At 45.0% G+C, this 20,748-nt stretch overlaps 1 protein-coding gene across 3 annotated transcripts in view; it reads right to left on the reverse strand.

The window, feature by feature from the left end:
* MGA (MAX dimerization protein MGA) overlaps window positions 1–20,748 on the reverse strand; it is a 134,902-nt gene that overhangs the window by 37,449 nt on the left and 76,705 nt on the right. For all 3 annotated transcript variants that reach the window (XM_040333883.1, XM_040333882.1, XM_040333884.1), the window contains one exon: window positions 9,666–10,963. In XM_040333883.1, coding sequence (XP_040189817.1) covers window positions 9,666–10,963 — 1,298 coding nt within the window. The remainder of the gene's footprint in view (window positions 1–9,665; window positions 10,964–20,748) is intronic.

Genomic DNA, 20,748 nt, shown 5'->3' on the forward strand with positions numbered 1-20,748 from the left:
TTAACCACTTGCCGTCGCCGCACCGTCATTATACGTCCACAAGGTGGCTCTCCTAGGCGAGACCACGTAAATGGACGTCCTACCTCTTAGCCGCCACTAGGGGCGCACGCGCGCCACCGGAGGCGCGCGCGCGCGCCCCCCGCTCGCCCCCGACTCCCGTGCGTGTGCCCGGCGGGCGCGATCGCCGCCGGGCACACGCGATCGCTCGGTACAGAGCGGGGAACGGGAGCTGTGTGTGTAAACACACAGCTCTCGTTCCTGTCAGCCGGGGAAATGCTGATTTTCTGTTCATACAATGTATGAACAGAAAATCAGTGTTTCCCCTAGTGAGGCCACCCCCCCCCCCCACAGTAAGAACACACCCAGGCATACTTAACCCCTTCCCCGCCCCCTAGTGTTAACCCCTTCACTGCCAGTGGCATTTTTATAGTAATCTAATGCATTTTTATAGCACTGATCGCTATAAAAATGCCAATGGTCCCAAAAATGTGTCAAAAATGTCCGAAGTGTCCGCCATAATGTCGCAATACCGAAAAAAAAATCGCTGATCGCCGCCATTACTAGTAAAAAAAATATTAATAAAAATGCCATAAAAATACCCCCTATTTTGTAAACGCTATAACTTTTGCGCAAACCAATCAATAAACGCTTATTGCGATTTTTTTTACGAAAAATATGTAGAAGAATACGTATCGGCCTAAACTGAGGAAAAAAAATGTTTTTTTATATATTTTTGGGGGATATTTATTACAGCAAAAAGTAAAAAATATTCATTTTTTTCAAAATTGTCGCTCTATTTTTGTTTATAGCGCAAAAAAAAAAAAACGCAGAGGTGATCAAATACCACCAAAAGAAAGCTCTATTTGTGGGAAAAAAAGGACGCCAATTTTGTTTGGGAGCCACGTCGCACGACCGCGCAATTGTCTGTTAAAGCGACGCAGTCCCGAATCGCAAAAAGTACTCTGGTCTTTGGGCAGCAATATGGTCCGGGGGGTAAGTGGTTAAACCGTGTAAAAATCAATAAAATCTAGTAAAATAATGAAAACAGTGTTCAAACCACACATGTGAGGTATCGCCGCGATCGTTAGAGCGAGTGCAATAATTCTAGCCCTAGACCTCCTCTAACTCGAAACATGCAACCTATAGAATTTTTTAAACGTTGCAAAGCGGGCGCAATTTTAAAGCACGACATGTTGGGTATCAACTTACTCAGCGTAACATTATCTTTCACAATAAAAATAAATAAATTGGGCTAACTTTACGGTCTTATTTTTTAATAAAAAAAAAAAAGATTTTTCTTTTAAAAACTGCGCTTGTATTTTTTTCCCACCCTGTACACCACAGTGGCACCGGACGATGATTCCTTGACGGAGGAGTTTCTCACTGGCTTGCCAATCCCTCGGTTAACCGAGGAACAGACCCAGGCATTGGAGGAACCACTGTCGGCGGAGGAAATCTCCAAGGCATTGGCTGGACTCCCTAAATCCAAGGCGCCTGGCTCTGATGGCTTGCCATCAGAGTTTTACTCTACCTATTCTGATGTGCTAGTCCCTAGGCTTCTTGCACTCTACAACTCCATTTTTGAAAGGTCTGAACTTCCACTCTCTATGAGGGAATCCACCACAGTACTGATCCCCAAGCCCGAAAAGGATCCCCATTTGCCAGAATCATACCGCCCTATCTCACTGCTTCAGGTGGACATCAAGATACTGGCCAAAGTGCTTGCCCTCCGCCTTAACGCAGTGATCCTGTCCCTGATTTACGCTGACCAGGCGGGTTCCAGACTAACCTCCAGACGGTGCATGACAACCCGGGCTCCAGAATAATCGTTGCCTTGGACACCGCCAAGGCATTCGATTCAGTGGAGTGGAGGTACCTCTGGGTCGGCCTTGCAAGATTCGGACTCGGCCCCAAATTTATTAAAATGGGTACAGCTCCTTTACCAGGCCCCCGGTGGCCAGGGTCCTTGCCAATGGCTGGCCCTCGGACCAATTCCCTTTACATAGAGGCACGAGGCAGGGCTGTCCCCTGTCGCCACTGCTATATGCTTTGGCGACATACGCTCGCACCCAGGCATAGAGGGACTGCGGGGGGGGGGGGGGGGTGTCGAAGATCAGCACCTATGCGGATCATACCCTGCTATATTTAGATGACTCTAATAATTCCCAACCACTGGCACTGGCCCTAATAGAGCGTTTCGGCACTTTCTTGGGTCTTCGGATCAACTGGGAGAAGTCTCAGATACAGAGACAGCTATCCGCCACCTAGAGATAGGGCCCTCCTCCCATTACAGAGAGTCACTGACATCAAATATTTACAAATTCGGACTACTCGAGACCAGGCAGACTATGTCTCCCTGAATATCACACCACTGTACGAAATGCTAAAAGCAAAAGACCCAGGCCTGGGCTCGTCTCCCATTGGGAGTCATGGGTCGTATAAATCTCGTGAAAATGGTTTTATTACCCAAAAACTTGTACATGGTGTGGCATTCTCCGGTATACCTTGTGCTTAGGCACTTTAAGTCACTGGAAGCTCTCCTTAAGCCATTAATTTGGGGTGCCGCCAGACACAAACTCCCGTGGCACAGGCTGAAGAACCCGACTGACCTCGCCGGACTGGCGCTCCCCGACTTTAATGCCTACTATCTGGCTGCTCAGCGGTCACAGATATTTCACATAGATGAAGTGGACAGGGACAGGTTCCTCCGTTTCCTATGCCCTACTTGGACGCGGCCGACAGAGGACCCACTAGTGGCGATAGCGGGTGGGGCGGGATCTTCAAAGGACTGTCGTATGCTGTTATATCATTATAGAAAGGTATGGAGCGTGACTTCGAACAGGCTCCGTATTACATCCCCACATGGCTATACCTCCTTATGGCACAACACAGCCCTGCCCGAGTTCAATCTCATCCGGGACAGTGAGGTGTGGAGCTCTAGGGGGATATACTACCTGTCGCACGTCATCAGGGACAGGAAACTAAAGTCCTTTAGTGCCCCTCAAAGTGAATTTGCTCTGCCTGATCATATGCTTTTTAGGTATGTGCAACTGCGCCATGCCTTTCGCAACGAGTTCCCCCAAGACGACCTCTCTCTAGCAGACAACCCCTTGATGGCAGCAGTAAAGTACCCTAACCCCAAGAAATTGATCTCCCAATTTCACACTATGTTAACACTTCCAAGGGCAACCATGTCGGCCTATGCCTTAAAATCACGATGGGAGGGGGAGGTGGGCCCTCTGGAGGACGATGAGTGGAGCGATGCTCTGGACGCTTGCAAATTAGTATCCCCCTAAACTATCGGATCGCCTCACGCAAACCTTTATTATTAATTGGGCTTATCTCACACCCCTCAGAGTGTCTAGGTACAAGAGGGATCATCCTGCTACCTGTCCAATGTGTGGCCAGGCTCTGGGTACCTTATTTCAATTACTGTGGCAATGTGCCAGGATTCAGGCGTTTTGGGAACAGGTGGTGAGGTTTCTGCATGACACGATGGGATCCCCCATAACTCTTCAGCCAAAACCATGCCTACTGGGCATTTTTCTGGATGCGGAAATCAATACATTTCTTAACGTCTTTTTACACCAAACACTCTTCGCAGCCCGGAAGGTTATCGCCAGGGTCTGGATGAGACCAGATCCTCCAGAACTCTCTCATTGGATGGCAGAGGTCAACAATGTTTTACCATACAAGAAATTGGTATATTCACATAGGGGATTTCCATCTAAGTACGATAAGATCTGGAGCAAATGGCTTAAGACACCTGCATCCTGCACATAAAAGGGGCTGTTCACGGCCTCGCCCGTTGACTCCTGGGGGGCCCTCGGGGGTGGTGGGTACCGGGGGATTTGAATAGACTGACTTTGAAGCGACTGTCTTTGAATAGTACTGTTATATCTGTTTCACAACTTTATCTGCACAGACAAAGAGATAATGCTGTAGGTGTATCTTGTGAGATGCCACCCAATGTTTGTTGTAATAATATACTTTATGTGTATTCTCCCTATTCTTTTGCTCAATAAAAAATTTTGATAGAAAAAAAAAAAAAGCGCTTGTAAGACCAATGCGCAAATACGGTGTGACAAAAAGTATTGTAATGACCGACATTTTATTCTCTAGGCTGTTAGAAAAAAAATGTATAATGTTTGGGGTTCCAAGTAATTTTCTAGCAAAAAATGTTTTCACTTGTAAAGACCGAGTCTGAAAAACAGGCTCGGGCTTAAAGGGTTTGTAAAGGATTTTTTTTTTTTTTTTATCTTAATAGCTTCCTTTACCTTAATGCAGTGCTATTCCATGTCCTTCATGCTCTCAAGTTGCTGTAATTCTTCTCTGATCTCCACACTTATTGGTTGTCTGTTTCCTGATAACCACAGTACTGGGAGCTTTCTCTCTGCGGTCACTAATCAAGGAGGTGTGATTACTGTGTGTCTAAAACCCCACAGCACCAATCAGTTTCGTTTTCCAAACCATCACTGCCCTGTATTGGCTCTGTACATCACAGAAGCAGGAAACAACATGCAAAAACGAAACTAGAAACTGCAGGTACAATATGATTGATTTTTATCTATTTTTAAAAGGAATCAGTTAACTATTATGTCTCTATATCCTGTAAACAGTCATTTCAGCAAAAAAAAAAAAAAAAAATCCTTTACAACTCCTTTAAGTGGTTATTTATACTTGTTGATTATATTGTCATTAATCTCCTCTTTTTGAGAATAAATTCAGTTCCACTCTTTTTCCTCATAGCTGAGCTTCGTTATGCCTCTTTGGTTGGCATTCTCTGCGCATTCTTTAGTTCACAATATGCTTTTTGTGAACTGGTGCCCAAAATTAAACTGCGTCTCCCAGATGGGGTCTTGCTAATGGTTTGTACTGGGGCAAAATGATCTCTCTCTCCCCGCAGTCCATACCTTTTAAAAAACAAGAACGGATTTTGCTAGTTTTAGAAATTGCAGTTTGGCATTGCATGCTATTATTAAAGCGGGAGTTCACCCAATTATGTTTTTTTTTATGTTTTCCCCTTAGATGGATGCTCGTTTTGTCTAGGGGAATCGGCTAGTTGTTTTAAAATATGATCCGTACTTACCGTTTTCGAGATTCATCTCCTCCGTCGCTTCCGGGTATGGGTCTTCGGGAGCGGGCGTTCCTTCTTGATTGACAGTCTTCCGAGAGGCTTCCGACGGTCGCATCCATCGCGTCACGAGTAGCCGAAAGAAGCCGAACGTCGGTGCGGCTCTATACTGCGCACCGACGTTCGGCTTCTTTCGGAAAATCGTGACGCGATGGATGCGACCGTCGGAAGACTGTCAATCAAAATAGGAACTCCCAGTCCCGCAGCCCATACCCGGAAGCGGCGGAGAAGATGCATCTCATAAACGGTAAGTACAGCTCATATTTTAAAACAACTAGCTGATTCCCCTAGACAAAACGAGCATCCATCTAGGAGGAAATAGTGACATGTGCGGGTGAACCTCCGCTTTAAGTATATGATCTACCAGAACACCTAGATCCTTCACCACTGACTCCAACAGTTGTTCACCTGTGCATGATGTATGGATGTTTAACCTCCAAGTGCAACTTTACATTTATCAACAATAAACCTAATTTTCAACAGTGTCACCCAATTAAATAGTGTATTGAGGTCGGCTTATAGGTGGGAGACATCCTGTAATGATGCAATTCCACTGCATAGCTTGGTGTCCTCTACAAACACAGAAACTGTACTGTTAATCCCAGACCCTATATAATAATTTATAAATATGTTAAAAAGTAAGGGTTCCTAAAATTATTCACAGAGCATACTTTACCCATACAAACGCCACAGGGTGGATTCCAACATTACTACATCTTGCTGGAGATGTTCCCACCCAGTGGGCGACTTCATACATGTATTCTGATCCTGCCCTGCTATTGCTATGTATTGGCATGAGGTTGTAGATGTAATTTCTGTGGTGCATATGCTTGTCTCCCCATTACCCACATTCTGTCTGCTTGGCCTGGTCGAAGAACTAGCCACTAGGTTAGCAAGAATAATTATTTTAAGCCTTGCCCTGTTTTATGCCCAGAAAGCTATCGCCCTTTATTGGAAGAATGCCTCCCCCCCCCCCCCCCCCCCTCGTTTAGTTTTTGGATGAAGTTGGTCAATTCTACTTTGGCCTTGTATCAGGCACTTTAATAAAGTTTGGTCCTGTTGGTTGGATAACATAACTGCCACACCTGCATGGACACCATTCCCCTTATGTGTGTTTTTGTACAACTTTGCAAAAAGCCAATAAGAAAAAGATTTAAAAAATAAATAAATGGTAAGGTTTATAATACTGAATCTTGGGGTACACCACTAATAACCTTAGACCATTCAGAGTATGAATTATTAACCACTACTCTCTAACTACGGTCTTCAATCCATTTACAGACTGTATATTCTAAGCCTGTAGACATTAATTTACACATTGACCGCATGTGGGAAACTTCAAGTACTGTATACTACGCCCACAGCCACTGCTTTGAGTTTTTGCTTACCTCCTCATAAAAAGAAATCAGATTTTCAGACTCCAAAACTTGCTTAGATGGGTACAAGAATTAAAATAAATGTCTGGGGGGGGGGGGGGGGGGGGGGGAGCCAATGCACCAGAAAAGTCTCTTGCCTTAGATGCTCTAAAGCAGTGGTTCTCAGCCTCAGTCCTCATGTACCCCCAAGAGGCCATGTTTTTAGGTTTTCCTTTACTTTACACAGCTGCTTTAATTCAATATAAATGACATGGTATTGATATAAGCCATTTTATCTAAGGGAAGTTCACAAAACATGGCCGTTAGGAGGAGTACTTGAGGACTGAGGTTGAGAACCACTGCTCTAAAGGACCCAAGACTGGGACCAACAGTGGTAAAAGCAACAGCCTGTTAGGCCCCTTTCACATTGAGGCGTTTTTCATGCGGTACAGCGCTAAAAATAGCGCTGCTATACCGCAAGAAAAATCATGCCCTGTAGTATTCAATGTGAAAGCCCGAAGGCTTTCACATTGAAGCGGTGCGCTAGCAGGAGCGCACCAAAAGTCCTGCTAGCCGCATCTTTACCGCGGTATAGGAGCGGTGTGTTCACTGCTCCTATACCGCGCCTTCCCACTGAAATCAATGTGAAAGCGCGGTAATACCGCGGTATTAACCCTTTTTCAGCCGCTAGCGGGGGTTAAAACCTCACCGCTAGCGCCCGAATATTGCGGTAAATACGACAGTATAGCCGCGCTACAAATAGCGCGGCTATACCGTCACCGCAGCTGCACGCCTCAATGTGAAAGCAGCCTAACTCAAGTTTCAGTGGTGCGTACTACATCAATAGGAGCAGAAACTATCTCTGAACTCGGGAGTAATGGCAGAAGACTGCGAGTTCTTGGAAGTAAGCATTCAGGTGAAAACTGGAGTGACTCAGTCATTCACAGCAGCAGAGGGCATCAAAAGGCACACGGAAGCAGCCCCAGAACTGTAAGCAGAATGTGAGCTGGGGGTACCTAGTATAGTGAGACTGCACCCTCATGTCTAGAACCAGACATGATGAGACCATGCGTTGGTGGGCACAACATAAGGCTCAGCATCACCAGTGCGGATCGGCTTCCTCAACACTGTATGGAAAGAAAGAGCATGTGTGAGCAACACTCTACCCAGGGGATGACATCAGCAATTAGTCCCACAGTGCTAACCTCTTCCACTGTGAAAATTATACAAAACAACCAGTGACATGTGAGGTAGCACGCAGTGGTGGGCCCTTTCACAAAGGGAGTCTTCAGAGAGACACAGGACAATGTGCTAAGGGCAATGTCGGCAGCTCTAGACCTGGAAAGCACTTCACTGCCAATTTCCAGGCTAGCCACACAATGTTTAGTCCAGTAAAGTCCAGTGACCGCTGACTTTGCTTTTTTACACAGCAGAGTTTTAGCTTAATCCACCTAGGTCACTAGCAGAAAACTAAGCAATGCTGAAGTAGAAGGTGTTAATCCTGGGCTGGTCTACATTTTTTTGTTTTTCCAGTGTCCAATCCTTCTGTAGTCGGCTGTATAACAAGAAGGTGGGCCTCCTAAAAGTCAAGAGTGAAACAAAGATCCCTACCATATTCACTACCTTTAAAAGACAGCCTGGGCCACCTAAAACTCGTATTTCAGTTTTTGGCCGATCCTGTATAGTTAAACTGTCTGATTATCTTTTCTATATTCCAGGGCTCTATCTGTAAGATCATTGTGCTTGAGTTCATAGGTTGTATACCAGCTGTGGCCACAATCAAATTGTCCCACTTTCTACGCTGGAATTAAAAACATTTTTTAAAGATTTTTTTACTGCAGTTTCTTAACATACAAACAAAAAAGGACCGAACAAGGTACAATACAAAGTGCTCCTATGTCAGTTTAGAACAGAAATAAATTGTGCATCCGTTATACAATATAATGGTAAAACAAATTATATATTCAGCAGTGTCAGGTTCTATAGACAAGCATTCCAACCATGAGTAGTGCAATTGTAGCAGAGTTTAATCATGGTACTAGGCAAGCTTTTTCAGGCATTCTTCCATCATGGCAGTATGAGGGAGAGGGTCAGAGGGCTAGCCAGCCATCTGCCCCAAATTTTGTGAAATATCTTTTTCCTCTTAAAGAGATCAAAATGTGAGTTTATATAGTGGGCGGGCTTCATTGACCAAATTTCAACCAGAGACTCCTAATCGGGTCGCTGTTCCCTTCCAGGTCAGTAACATGGATTTCTTTGCATAGAAATAGAGGATGCAAAGCAACAGTTTGGCCTGGGAGGGAACCGCTAAGTCACCAAAGACACCCAAAAGGCAGTTCTTGGTGTTGAGTTTATTAGGAAGTCCCAACGCTGAGGAGAGGAAAGAGCCTATACTCCCCCAGAAGTCTTGTACTATGGGACAATTCCAAAAGTAATGGAGAAAGTCGGTCGTGTGTCCACAGCCACGAAAGCACTCAGCAGAGGGTAGTATGCCCATTTTGTGCATTCTAGCCGGTATAAGGTGCGATTGGTGAAGGATCTTAAGTTGGATTACTCTGTCCCTGGAGGATATAACAGAAGTCTTAAAAATGTCACAGAATTCAGACCAGTCATCTTCCGTAATAGGGATATCTAGGGAGTCCCATTTCTGTTGTGTCGCTTTAAACCGAGGGTTAGTCTGTCACCAGGGCCCGAATAATAGGTGGAAATAAGCTTCGTCTGATCCGGGGAGTTTTTCCAGGTCTGGGGTTTTAAGTGGACTATCTAAGGAACCAAACTGCGCTCGCACAGCATGTACGCTGGAATTTTTATTTCATATTTTGGAGGACAGGTGGTGCTAAAACACACAAAGGGGGGCCCGGTAACACCCAAAACGCACAGGTGAACAGAAAATATGGAGAATTAAAGCAGTGAAATATCTCTGAGTATCTGTGACACAAAATAAAGTAAGAGCAGACTTGCTCTGCCACACATAACAGCACTATAGAATTGACTGACCCTTTAAACTTTCAAGCAGATTTTCTAATATAAAAAAACTCTGGGACCCACTGTTTTGTGCCATTGCATACAGAACATTTCAGAAAATAAATACTAAGCAGCATTAAGCTAGGAATTCTAAATCACAATGCATATGGTTAAAACTAGGAAACTTTTATTGTAAATAAAAAAGCACTCACTTCATCCTCACTCTGTGAATTCTGTTCACTTTCTCGTGCGCTACTATTGTAACTGGGATCCGAGGGAAAGTTTTCATCTTGCTCATTTATTGTTGGAAAATCAGTGACCACATCACCTTTTCCATCTTTATCGCCTTCGTCCTGCTCAGATCTATTTGGCGTTTGCTGATTAACCTCTGAATCTTCTTTTGTCTGTACCTTTACAGTACTACATGTGGATTCTACAGTATGTCTATTGTCTTGTTCCAAAGGAATACAGGCTCTTTTAGCCTCTGGATTTTTTGGATCCTGGTCACTTTTAGCAGCTGCATTTTCAGGATCCTGGTCACTTTCAGACACTGTATTTTCAGGATCTTGGGCATTTTCAACTGCTGGATTTTCAGGTTCTTGGGCATTTTTGGCTGCTGGATTTGCAGGATCTTGGGCATTTTCAGACATTGAATTTTCAACATTACAGTCACTTTCAGCAATAATTGTTTGTGAGAGACTTCCAGCTTCTACATCTGTGGAACCATCAGAGCTTTTCTGTAAAGAATGCAAGGAATCCTGGTTATTGGTAACTTGCAACAATGCCCCACTTGCAATATCTGACTTTTTAGATTGATTTCCGTAAACCATTATCTGAGATGGGATTGTGCTCATTTCCTCAGTTTCTCCCATTTTCTTTATTGACCGAGTCAAAACCTCCTGCTCTGCAGAAGTAACAGAATCTTTAGGTCCACTTTGATCCTTCACCATATTAGCAGCATTATCAGTTTCCAAGCTGGATATTCCTTTGCATTCCTTACCATTTTCCCTTTCTGCATTTTTCTCACTTGTTGAAACAATCACTGCAGATTTCAAGAACGAATAATTTGTTAATTTGTTGGCATCCATCAACACTGCAGGTTTACTGGTCATCAATATAATTTTGGGTTTAGCAGCAGAATCCAGTGGGCTGGAGCTTAGGGCAGTAGTCGTTGAGCACTTTAGTACTGGCAGGCCTCCTGTTCGAAGGGGAATGTCGGTGGATGCAAGAACTCCACAACCACTACTAGTGTACGACAAAACTTTGGTGCCAGATGGAGACACCTCACTGCTAGCTCTAGGCGGTGTTCCTATTCGAATTGTAGCAATTTTAGATGGACTTGTTGGAATTACTGTAACCCCGGATTTAACTGGGCTGATCTTAGAAAGAGAGACAGTTTGTAGAGCAGGTGTAGGAGGAACAGATAATGACCCAGTGGTAGCAGAACCAGTCGTGGCATCATCAGTCGTGGTTTTAAGAGGTAGTTGAACACTCACTGCAGGACCTTGACCTGTAAAAAAAAAAAGGATTTTAGTTAACTTTGAAATATCCAAATATTCTGACGGTGGTACAACAAATACTACATTCATGAGAAAATCATCCGAATGGATATTTATCAACCATGAGGTTTCTTTTTTAGTGAATGATTTTCTCTCAATTAGGTCTAAAATAAGGATACTCACATATGAAGTCAGGATCCCCATCTGTAGGTTCAATAATCAAGTGTTAGTGTAACAAATCATTTTAGTATCCCAAAACTAGAGCAAGTATGGAGGGGTGAGAAGGAAGAAGAAAAAAAGTGCAACGCAACAACATATTTCGGTGTAGCAAGTTCCCAATTAATAAAGGGCCAGATTCAGGTACATTTGCGCCGCAAGTTTTCAGTTTTAGTGCCCGATCCACAAAGCACTTACCTGGAAACTTGCGGCGGTGTATCGTAAATACGTCCGGCGCAAGGCGGTCCAAATCGAATGGGCGGCTAACATTTAAATTAGGCGCGCTCCCGCGCCGGACCTACTGCGCATGCTCCGTTTCTTAACTCCCGCCGTGCTTTGCGCGAAGTGACGTAATTTTTTCGAACGGCGACGCGCGTAGCGTACTTCCGTATTCCCAGACGTGTTACGCAAACGACGTTAAATTTCGACGCGGGAACGACGGCCATACTTTAGACAGCAATACGATTGATGACTAAAGTTAAGGCACCCAAAACGACGACTAACTTTGCGATGGGAAACTAGACTAGCGGCGACGTAGCGAACGCGAAAAACCGTTGTGGATCGCTGTAACTCCTAATTTGCATACCCGACGCTGGTTTTACGATGCGAACTCCCCCCAACGGCAGCCGGGGTACTGCATCCTAAGATCCGACAGTGTAAAACAATTACACCTGTCGGATCTTAGGGATATCTATGCGTAACTGATTCTATGAATCAGTCGCATAGATAGAAACAGAGATACGACGGCGTATCAGGAGAAACGCCGTCGTATCCCTTTTGTGAATCTGGCCCAAAGTTCTCATCATGAATAAAAACGGTGCTATTTTCGCCAGAATCTAAAAACCGTGTAGCTTTCCGAAAAATAGAATTTTTGTATGGGAGTAAAATACTTTTCTTGGAGTACACCGAAGGATACAGAAAGTTAATAAGCTGTGTGTTATACTGCCACCCACAGGAGGATTGAACACTTGCAAAAGAAAAACTGTGGAATCAATCCCTCCCTCTACCAGCATGCCTCAGTTTTGAACAAAAGCAGTGCTGACAGCATGATCATAAACACAACAGGAAAAGGAGTTTGCGGGGAGTACAGAACTCCTTTTTCTTTCCTGCACATTAAGAAGGGACACAGGAGTGTTAAAACTTCTGCATGTTCAAAAAAAAGTCCAATTGAGGGGTGGGAAACAGACAACTGCTTACACTGGCCCAGTAGAACTATAACTGAGAACTGCCTACAGCTTAAAGAAGAGCTTCAGCTAGGTTTTCAAAAATAAAAAAAAAGTCAGCAAGTACAAAAACTCTAGTCATTCACCTGTCCAGGGATCCAGCACCATCTTCGCTTGAGCAGGTTCTTCGACAATCTTTGGGTCTCGGCATGTTACCTGTGGGAAGCTAGCTGTGATTCCTTGTGGCTTCACAGCCAGCTTCCCTGCGCCCTGTGAATAGTCTTACAGCTTCCTGGGACCTGTGACGTTTCTTAACCAGTTCCCGACCCCCGCATGTACATGTACGTCCACAATATGGCACGTACAGGCACATGGGCGTACACGTACGTCCTCGCCTATTAGCGGGTGGGGGGTCCGATCGGGACCCCCCCCGCTACATGCGGAGGTCGGGTCCGCTCGGGGAGCGATCCGGGACCACGGCGCGGCTATTTGTTTATAGCCGCTCCGTCGCGATCGCTCCCCGGAGCTGAAGAACGGGGAGAGCCGTGTGTAAACACGGCTTCCCCGTCCTTCACTATGGCGGCGCATCGATCGCGTCATTCCCTTTATAGGGAAGACACGATCGATGACGTCATTCCTACAGCCACACCCCCAAACAGTTGTAAACACATACTAGGTGCACCCTAACTCCTACAGCGCCACCTGTGGTTAACTCCCAAACTGCAACTGTCATTTTCACAATAAAGAATGCAATTTAAATGCATTTTTTGCTGTGAAAATGACAATGGTCCCAAAAATGTGTCAAAATTGTCCGAAGTGTCCGCCATAATGTCGCAGTCACGAAAAAAATTGCTGATCGCCGCCATTAGTAGTAAAAAAAAAAAAAATAATAAAAATGCAATAAAACTATCCCCTATTTTGTAAACACTATAAATTTTGCGCAAACCAATCAATAAACGCTTATTGCGATTTTTTTTACTAAAAATAGGTAGAAGAATACGTATCGGCCTAAACGGAGGAAAAAATATGTTTTTATATATGTTTTTGGGGGATATTTATTACAGCAAAAAGTAAAAAATATTGCTTTTTTTTCAAAATTGTCGCTCTTTTTTTGTTTATAGTGCAAAAAATAAAAACCGCAGATGTGATCAAATACCACCAAAAGAAAGCTCTATTTGTGGGGAAAAAAGGATGCAAATTTTGTTTGGGAGCCACGTCGCACGACCGCGCAATTGTCTGTTAAAGCGACGCAGTCCCGAACTGTAAAAACACCTTGGGTCTTTAGGCTGCATATTGGTCCGGGGCTTAAGTGGTTAAAGTTGCAGACAGGGAGGGAGGGGCCCGAACTTCTGAGGGTTCTGGAGAATAAGAGACTTTGCCAGGGATGGCACTGAAGCTCACTGAAGATTTTTTGTGATCAATGTACACAAGAAGTCAAGCATACGTGGTCAAAAAGACTTTAGTGGACATGGGAAGACAGGTCCGGGGGACCCCACCCAATGGACCCGAGGAAGATTCTGATGAAGAGGACTAGGATTGTAGGGACTGGGGGTCATCTGTAACAGCCAGACTGTCCCCTGGTTGGTTCTGTTAAGACATGTAGCACCCACATAATGGTAATGTAACTTGGCCTGAAGTGCAAGGCACTTAGATGAGATGAGATGCGCGTGCCTGGCGGCTGCGATGTCCTCCACGCACTCACGATCGGCGGTTAAACAGACAAGGACATGGATCTGTGTGTGTCAACACACAGATCCATGTCCTGTCAGGGAGAGAAGACTGATGCTGTGTCCCTTGTACATAGGGACACAGATCGGTCACCTCCCCCAGTCAGTCACCTCCCCCCACAGTTAGAAACACCATGCAGGGTACACAATTAACCCCTTCCTCGCCCCCTAGTATTAACCCCCTTCCCTGCCAGTCACATTTATACAGTAATCAGTGCATATTTATAGCACTAATCGCAGTATAAATGTGAATGGTCCCAAAAATGTGTCAAAAGTGTCCAATGTGTCCGCCAGAAGGTCGCAGTCCCAATAAAAAAATCGCTGCCATTACGAGTAAAAAAAAAAAAAATAATAAAAATAATTCTGTCCCCTATTTTGTAGGCGCTATAACTTTTGCGCAAACCAGTCGCTTATTGCGATTTTTTTTTTTTCCAAAAAATATGTAGAATATGTATCGGCCTAAACTGAGGGAAAAAAAAAAAAGTTTTTTATATATATATATATAAAGTAAAAAATAGTTTTTTTTTCAAAATTGTCGCTCTTTTTTTGTTTATAGTGCAAAAAATAAAAACCGCAGAGGTGATCAAATACCACCAAAAGAAAGCTCTATTTGTGGGGAAAAAAGGACGTCAATTTTGTTTGGGAGCCACGTCGCACGACCGCGCAATTGTCAGTTAAAGCGACGCAGTGCCGGAAGCTGAAATTTCGCCTGGGCAGGAGGGGGGTTTATGTGTCCAGTAAGCAATATTGTAAAAAGACGGCCTCAAGGTGGCTCTCAATTGCCGGGAGGCTCCTCAGGCCACTGGGGGGTGAGCACCGCCGCGCGCCCCTGATGCATCACTAAGATGACGATGCGCGCGCCTGGCGGCCACGATGTCTGCCAGGCACCCGCAATCGGCGGTTAAACAGACAAGGACGTGGATCTGTGTGTGTAAATACACAGATCCACGTCCTGTCAGGGAGAGGAGACTGATGCTGTGTTCCTTGTACATAGGGACACAGATCGGTCACCTATTCTCATGAAATCTGAAAATTCTCATGGAATCTTAAGAGACAGATTCACACTTGAGGCTGTGTCATGGCGGCTCATCCAGGAAAGCACCACAATGCAGAGCTCCGTGCCCGATGGTCACATTCCAGCCTAGCCATGCACATCTGTCCAGTGAAGTCTCAAAAGCTAGGCTGAGGAAATGCCCTTCCAGAGAGTTGCTATGTAGAATCTTCTCCAGGAGCAATGTAGCGAGGAATCTTTATTGAAGTTGACGAACGAGCAGTGCATACAATAGAGAATAAAAATAACAAAAAAGTGCTTTACTTGGTGTAAAACACAGGACAAGATATCTTTATATCCATTAAGGCAGGTTTATGCTTCTACCTTTAGATGATTGGACCATGGGGGGAGGGGGGGGGGGAAGACAGGAAATCCCCTCCTTGACAGAACCCCTCCCAGTTCAGTTAGGCAGGGCTTCAGTTTTTGTAGCAAGCCATGAACTTTAGTAAGAGCCGTGTCCTGTAATGTACTCCAAGAAAAGGATTTTACCGGTAAGCCAATAATCCCCCTTTCTTTATCCCGCATTCCAGGATTCAAGACATCTTCATATCTATTATAATAGGAATGTCCCAAATTCTGACGATGAATAGACAGGAAGCACCAACGCTCCTGGTAGAATTAACCATCACTGAAAACTGTGGAACTTTAGATCGTAAGCTTGAAAATAAGGTGATAGATCCACTGAGAAAAATTGTAGATTTGGAGGTCACGTGATCCTTCCTTGGACCTTCAGGAAACACAAAGAGGAAATCAGACTGACAAACAAACTGCAGAAGTCGACCTAGGTGAGACGGATCAAAGAAATCACCTTCGGTAACAAGGACGGCTGAGGCCAAAGAACCATCTTGTCACGACGGAGGAACAGAACGGCTCCTTACAGGTAAGAGCAGCCAATTATGAAACTTTCTGAGCTGAATAGCAACCAGAAAAATAATGGTGTCATAAGGACTTATGAAATATCCCCTATGGGTTTAAATGGAGATTTCGTTGATAAAGAAAATGTCAAGTTGATGTCCTACGAAGTCAGTGTCTTAACTAGTGGAACAAAATGCGTAAAGCATGTACAAAGGCACGCACTGAAAAATGAGAAGCAATGAGTCTCTGAAAATGGATTGCCAATGCTGAAATCTGACTCTTGATTGTTTTCAAAGCCAGTCCCAAATCAACTTCAGATTGCAGAAATGCCAGGATTTGGCCCACGACATACTTGAGGATGAAATCTCCAAGCCTCAAATCAGGCAAAATACGAATTCCAAGTATTATGGTAAAAATCTTTCTTTAAGGCACCGCCTTAGTCTTCAGCAGTAGGAATAGCCAAATCAGAGACCACCCTTTCTCTCAGGACCCTAGTTTCAACAGTCATGTTAAAGCCAGCTACTGTAAAGATGGACAAAAGATCAGACCTTGCGACAGGAGGTCAGGTCGATTCAGAAGGGTCCAAGGGTAATTCGCTATCATGTTCACAATGTTGGAGTACCACATTTTCCTGAGACAAGGTGTGGTGATAAAAAAAAAGAGATTTTTAATACAGCTTACCTGTAAAATCTTTTTCTTGGAGTACATCACGGGACACAGAGCGGCATATTCATTACTATATGGGTTATATGGAGTACCTTCAGGTGATGGACACTGGCAATCTCAAAAACAGGAAGTGCCCCTCCCTATATAACCCCCTCCCATAGGAGGAGTACCTCAGTTTTGTAGCAAGCATTTTCCATCCCAAAATGGTCCCCAAAAGAGGGGTGGGAGCTCTGTGTCCCGTGATGTACTCCAAGAAAAAGATTTTACAGGTAAGCTGCATTAAAAATCTCTTTCTTTATCGTACATCACGGGACACAGAGGGCATATTCATTACTATATGGGATGTCCCAAAGCAATGCTTACAATGAGGGGAGGGAGAACATCTTCCTAAGACAAAAGGATTTAATTTAGAGATATACTCAAATCATAATAAATCCAACTTATTTGAGAAAAAATAATTTTAAATTTAACTCAAAAGGGAGCCCCCCGGAATCCGAGGGTCTCAAACTGCAGTCTGCAGCACTGCCTGCCCAAAGGCTGTATCAGTATTCCTTCTTACGTCCAACTGGTAGAATTTTGTAAACGTGTGGACAGAAGACCAGGTTGCCGCTTTGCAAACTTGAGCCATAGAGATCTGGTGGTGTGTGTGACGAACGCGAGTGTCAGATCCCCGCCCTCCGCGCCAACTTGCGACGAAGGACAGGCCGACCTCACACCACGCTGTCACTTACGCAACAATGCCACTCTCAGCTGCACCCAGCACAAAGATTTCCCAGCTTGCGGGACAACAATCTAAGTGCTAGTAGCCTGAGAGCGATTGTCACTGGGCTAATGACACAATTAACCCTTTAACTGCCACCACCAACATTGATAAGGAAGCGTTGGTACTCCCGTCAATTAGCAATACCAATTAGGATTTTAGAATAAGCGTCTGCAGCACACACTGTCACCACAGGCAGGTCTGCGCAGAGGCCTTACTCTACAAGTAGCGCTCTTCAAAAGGCAGAGGTTCGTTCATAGCTTGCATTAAGAGTTTTAGAGACAAGGTTAACACTTTTCAACATAAAAGGTTTATTACGAAAAGGGCAAACTTGGTGCAATAAGGTGTTACAGAAAAATATGTTTTAAAGAGATAACGACAATATACAGCGACAAAGTAATGAGGTAGAATTGAAGAAGAAGAATACTTGCAATTAATGTCCAAGGTTGATCAGAGTTCGATCGATGAACTGGGTAATCGGTTCTCAAACTTGGCAGATGCTCTTGCTTGGATGGTAAAAGGAGAACTCCCTTGACTTGGCATCTCCTCTTTTCTGTCCCATCAAAAGGGGTGTTGACACGACCAGTAACCAATTGTCTGGTCATCTGATTTAGGGGCTGGTTACTGGGAGGGTCCACATTCACGCCCATAACCCAGGTACACTTTGTGGTACATATTCATATCTCTGCAGTTCTAATAGTTACAGACTACCAACATCCGTGTTATTGTAGAGCGTGATATTTGCTTTAAGAAAAGTCCAAACGTGACAAGTCTACCATGGTTAATCTACCTATGATGAATAAATGGGGCCAGGGGCCTTCCGTATGATTGATCATATTCATGTCTGGGCTCGAAACGTTACAAATTATCTGAGGAAACTAAATATGTCTGTTGTTGGGCTGTGCTATGAGTTAGCTGGAAGTTATGAAACATGTGTAACGTTCATACTTATTCCTTAGTCTTCAGCGTTTATGAGTCTAAGGCATTTACGACAGGGGTCTGTGGACTCTCTGAGGTGAGAGGACGACAGTTTTACGACAGGCCAGGAACCCTGCCAGGAGACATTAAGAAACCTAGGGTGCTCTGTTTCTCGGAGGAGATAACAGATCTTTTGAAGTAGAATGCCTATGAATTCCTGAGAATAAGGGTGGGAGGGAGTGAGTTTCTTTCCACTGCTTATACTGTTTTAAAACAACATGGCTGCTGTATGGTTCTTACACAACAGCTAGTCGCGTGTCCAGCGCGCAATATCGTTACAGTGTGCTGCCCAGGAGGCGCCCATGGCCCTAGTAGAATGAGCCTTTAATGATAACGGAGGAGGCAACCCCTTCAAGCCGTAGGCCTGAGTGATTAACTGTTTAATCCACCTCGAGATGGTGGATTTTGCAGCTGCCTGCCCCTTCTTGGGCCCATCCGGTAAAATGAACAACACATCTGTTTTTCGGATCTTCTCTGTAGCTTTAAGATAGGCCTTCATGGCCCTGACAATATCCAAGGTATGCAGCAACCCTTCCTTTCTGGAAGTAGGTTTAGGAAAGAAGGATGGTAATACCAAATCCTGGTTTAGATGAAAACTGGATACAACCTTCGGTAGGAAGGAAGGATGAGGGCGGAGAACGACCCTGTCCTTATGAAAAATAAGATATGGTTCCTTACAGGATAAGGCTGCCAGTTCCGATACTCTTCTGGTGGAAACTATGGCGACCAAAAATACTAACTTCCTTGTCAGTAAAACCAAAGGAATTTCAGCCAACGGCTCAAAAGGTTGTTTCTGTAAACTTGACAGAACAAGATTTAAATCCCACGGACAAAGCGGGGATTTAACTGGAGGATTAATACGCAAGACCCCTTGAAGGAAGGTCTTAACTAGCGAGTGGGTGGCCAGCGGCCGCTGAAACCACACTGACAAAGCTGAAATCTGTCCTTTGATTGTGCTTAATGCCAGTCCTTTATCCACTCCTAGCTGGAGAAAATGTAATACTCTATCGATGGTAAACTTGCGAGAAAGCCATCGCTTGGACTCACACCAGCCTACATAGGCCTTCCAGACCCTGTAATAAATCACCCTAGAGACCGGTTTCCTGGCTCTGATTAGGGTAGAGATTACTTTCTGAGACAGACCTCTACCCCTGAGAATCAGGGATTCAGCTTCCAGGCCGTCAAATTTAGATGCCGTAAGGCAGGGTGGAGGATCGGACCTTGCGATAGCAGGTCTGGCCGTAGAGGAAGAGTCCAAGGGTCTCCCACTACCATCTTTAGGATTAGTGAATACCATGCCCTTCTGGGCCATGATGGAGCTACCAGGATGACTGGTATGTGCTCCACCCTGATCCTGCGCAGCAGGCGGGGTAGTAACTGGAGCGGGGGAAAAGCATAAAGAAGTTTGAACTGATGCCAAGGGCAAACCAGCGCATCGGTTCCGCAGGCCATCGGATCCCTTGAGCGGGATATGAACCTGTCTAGCTTCTTGTTGAGTCTTGATGCCATGACGTCCACGTCCGGCACTCCCCATCTCTGGCAGAGTGTCTGAAAGACCTGTGGATGTAGACACCATTCCCCCGGCAACAGAGTCTGGCGACTTAAAAAGTCCGCCTGAAGGTTGTCCACTCCTGGAATGAATATTGCCGATATGCAGGGCACATGAGCTTCTGCCCATAGGAGAATCAAGCTCACCTCTCTCTGAGCGGCTTGACTCTTGGTTCCCCCTTGGTGATTTATGTATGCCACTGCCGTGGCATTGTCCGATTGAATTCTCACCGGGAACCCCTGCAACTTGGACGTCCAAGCCCTGAGGGCTAGTCGAGCAGCTCTGAGCTCCAAGATGTTGATGGACAACTGCTTCTCTGGCTTTGCCCAAGTGCCTTGGCGAGTGCAACCATCCAAAATTGCTCCCCAGCCTGTTAGGCTGGCGTCTGTGGTTACTATCTTCCAAGCCACTGGGCTGAAAGACTTCCCCTTCAGTAGATTCTGAGGGTCTAACCACCAACATAGACTTTGTCGGACTCTTGATGAGAGCGGCAAAGGGATATCTAAGGCCTGTGGCCTCCTGCTCCATGCTGACAGGATGGCTGCCTGCAGGATGCGAGTGTGGCTCTGGGCGTACGGTACCGCCTCGAATGTGGCCACCATCTTGCCTAGTAACCGCATACATAGGCGAACAGTTGGTTCCTTCTTGCTTAGAACCAGTAGGATTGATTCCTTGATGGCTTTGACTTTTATCAGAGGCAGAAACACCCTCTGTTGTTCTGTGTCTAATCTCATGCCGAGATATTCCAACTGCCTTGTGGGCTGGAATGCTGATTTTTCTCGATTTAGGACCCAGCCGAACCTCTCGAGGTACTGAACTGTGAGGGCCACT

Source organism: Rana temporaria, chromosome 13 (assembly GCF_905171775.1).
Source record: "Rana temporaria chromosome 13, aRanTem1.1, whole genome shotgun sequence".
Lineage (NCBI taxonomy): Eukaryota > Metazoa > Chordata > Amphibia > Anura > Ranidae > Rana > Rana temporaria.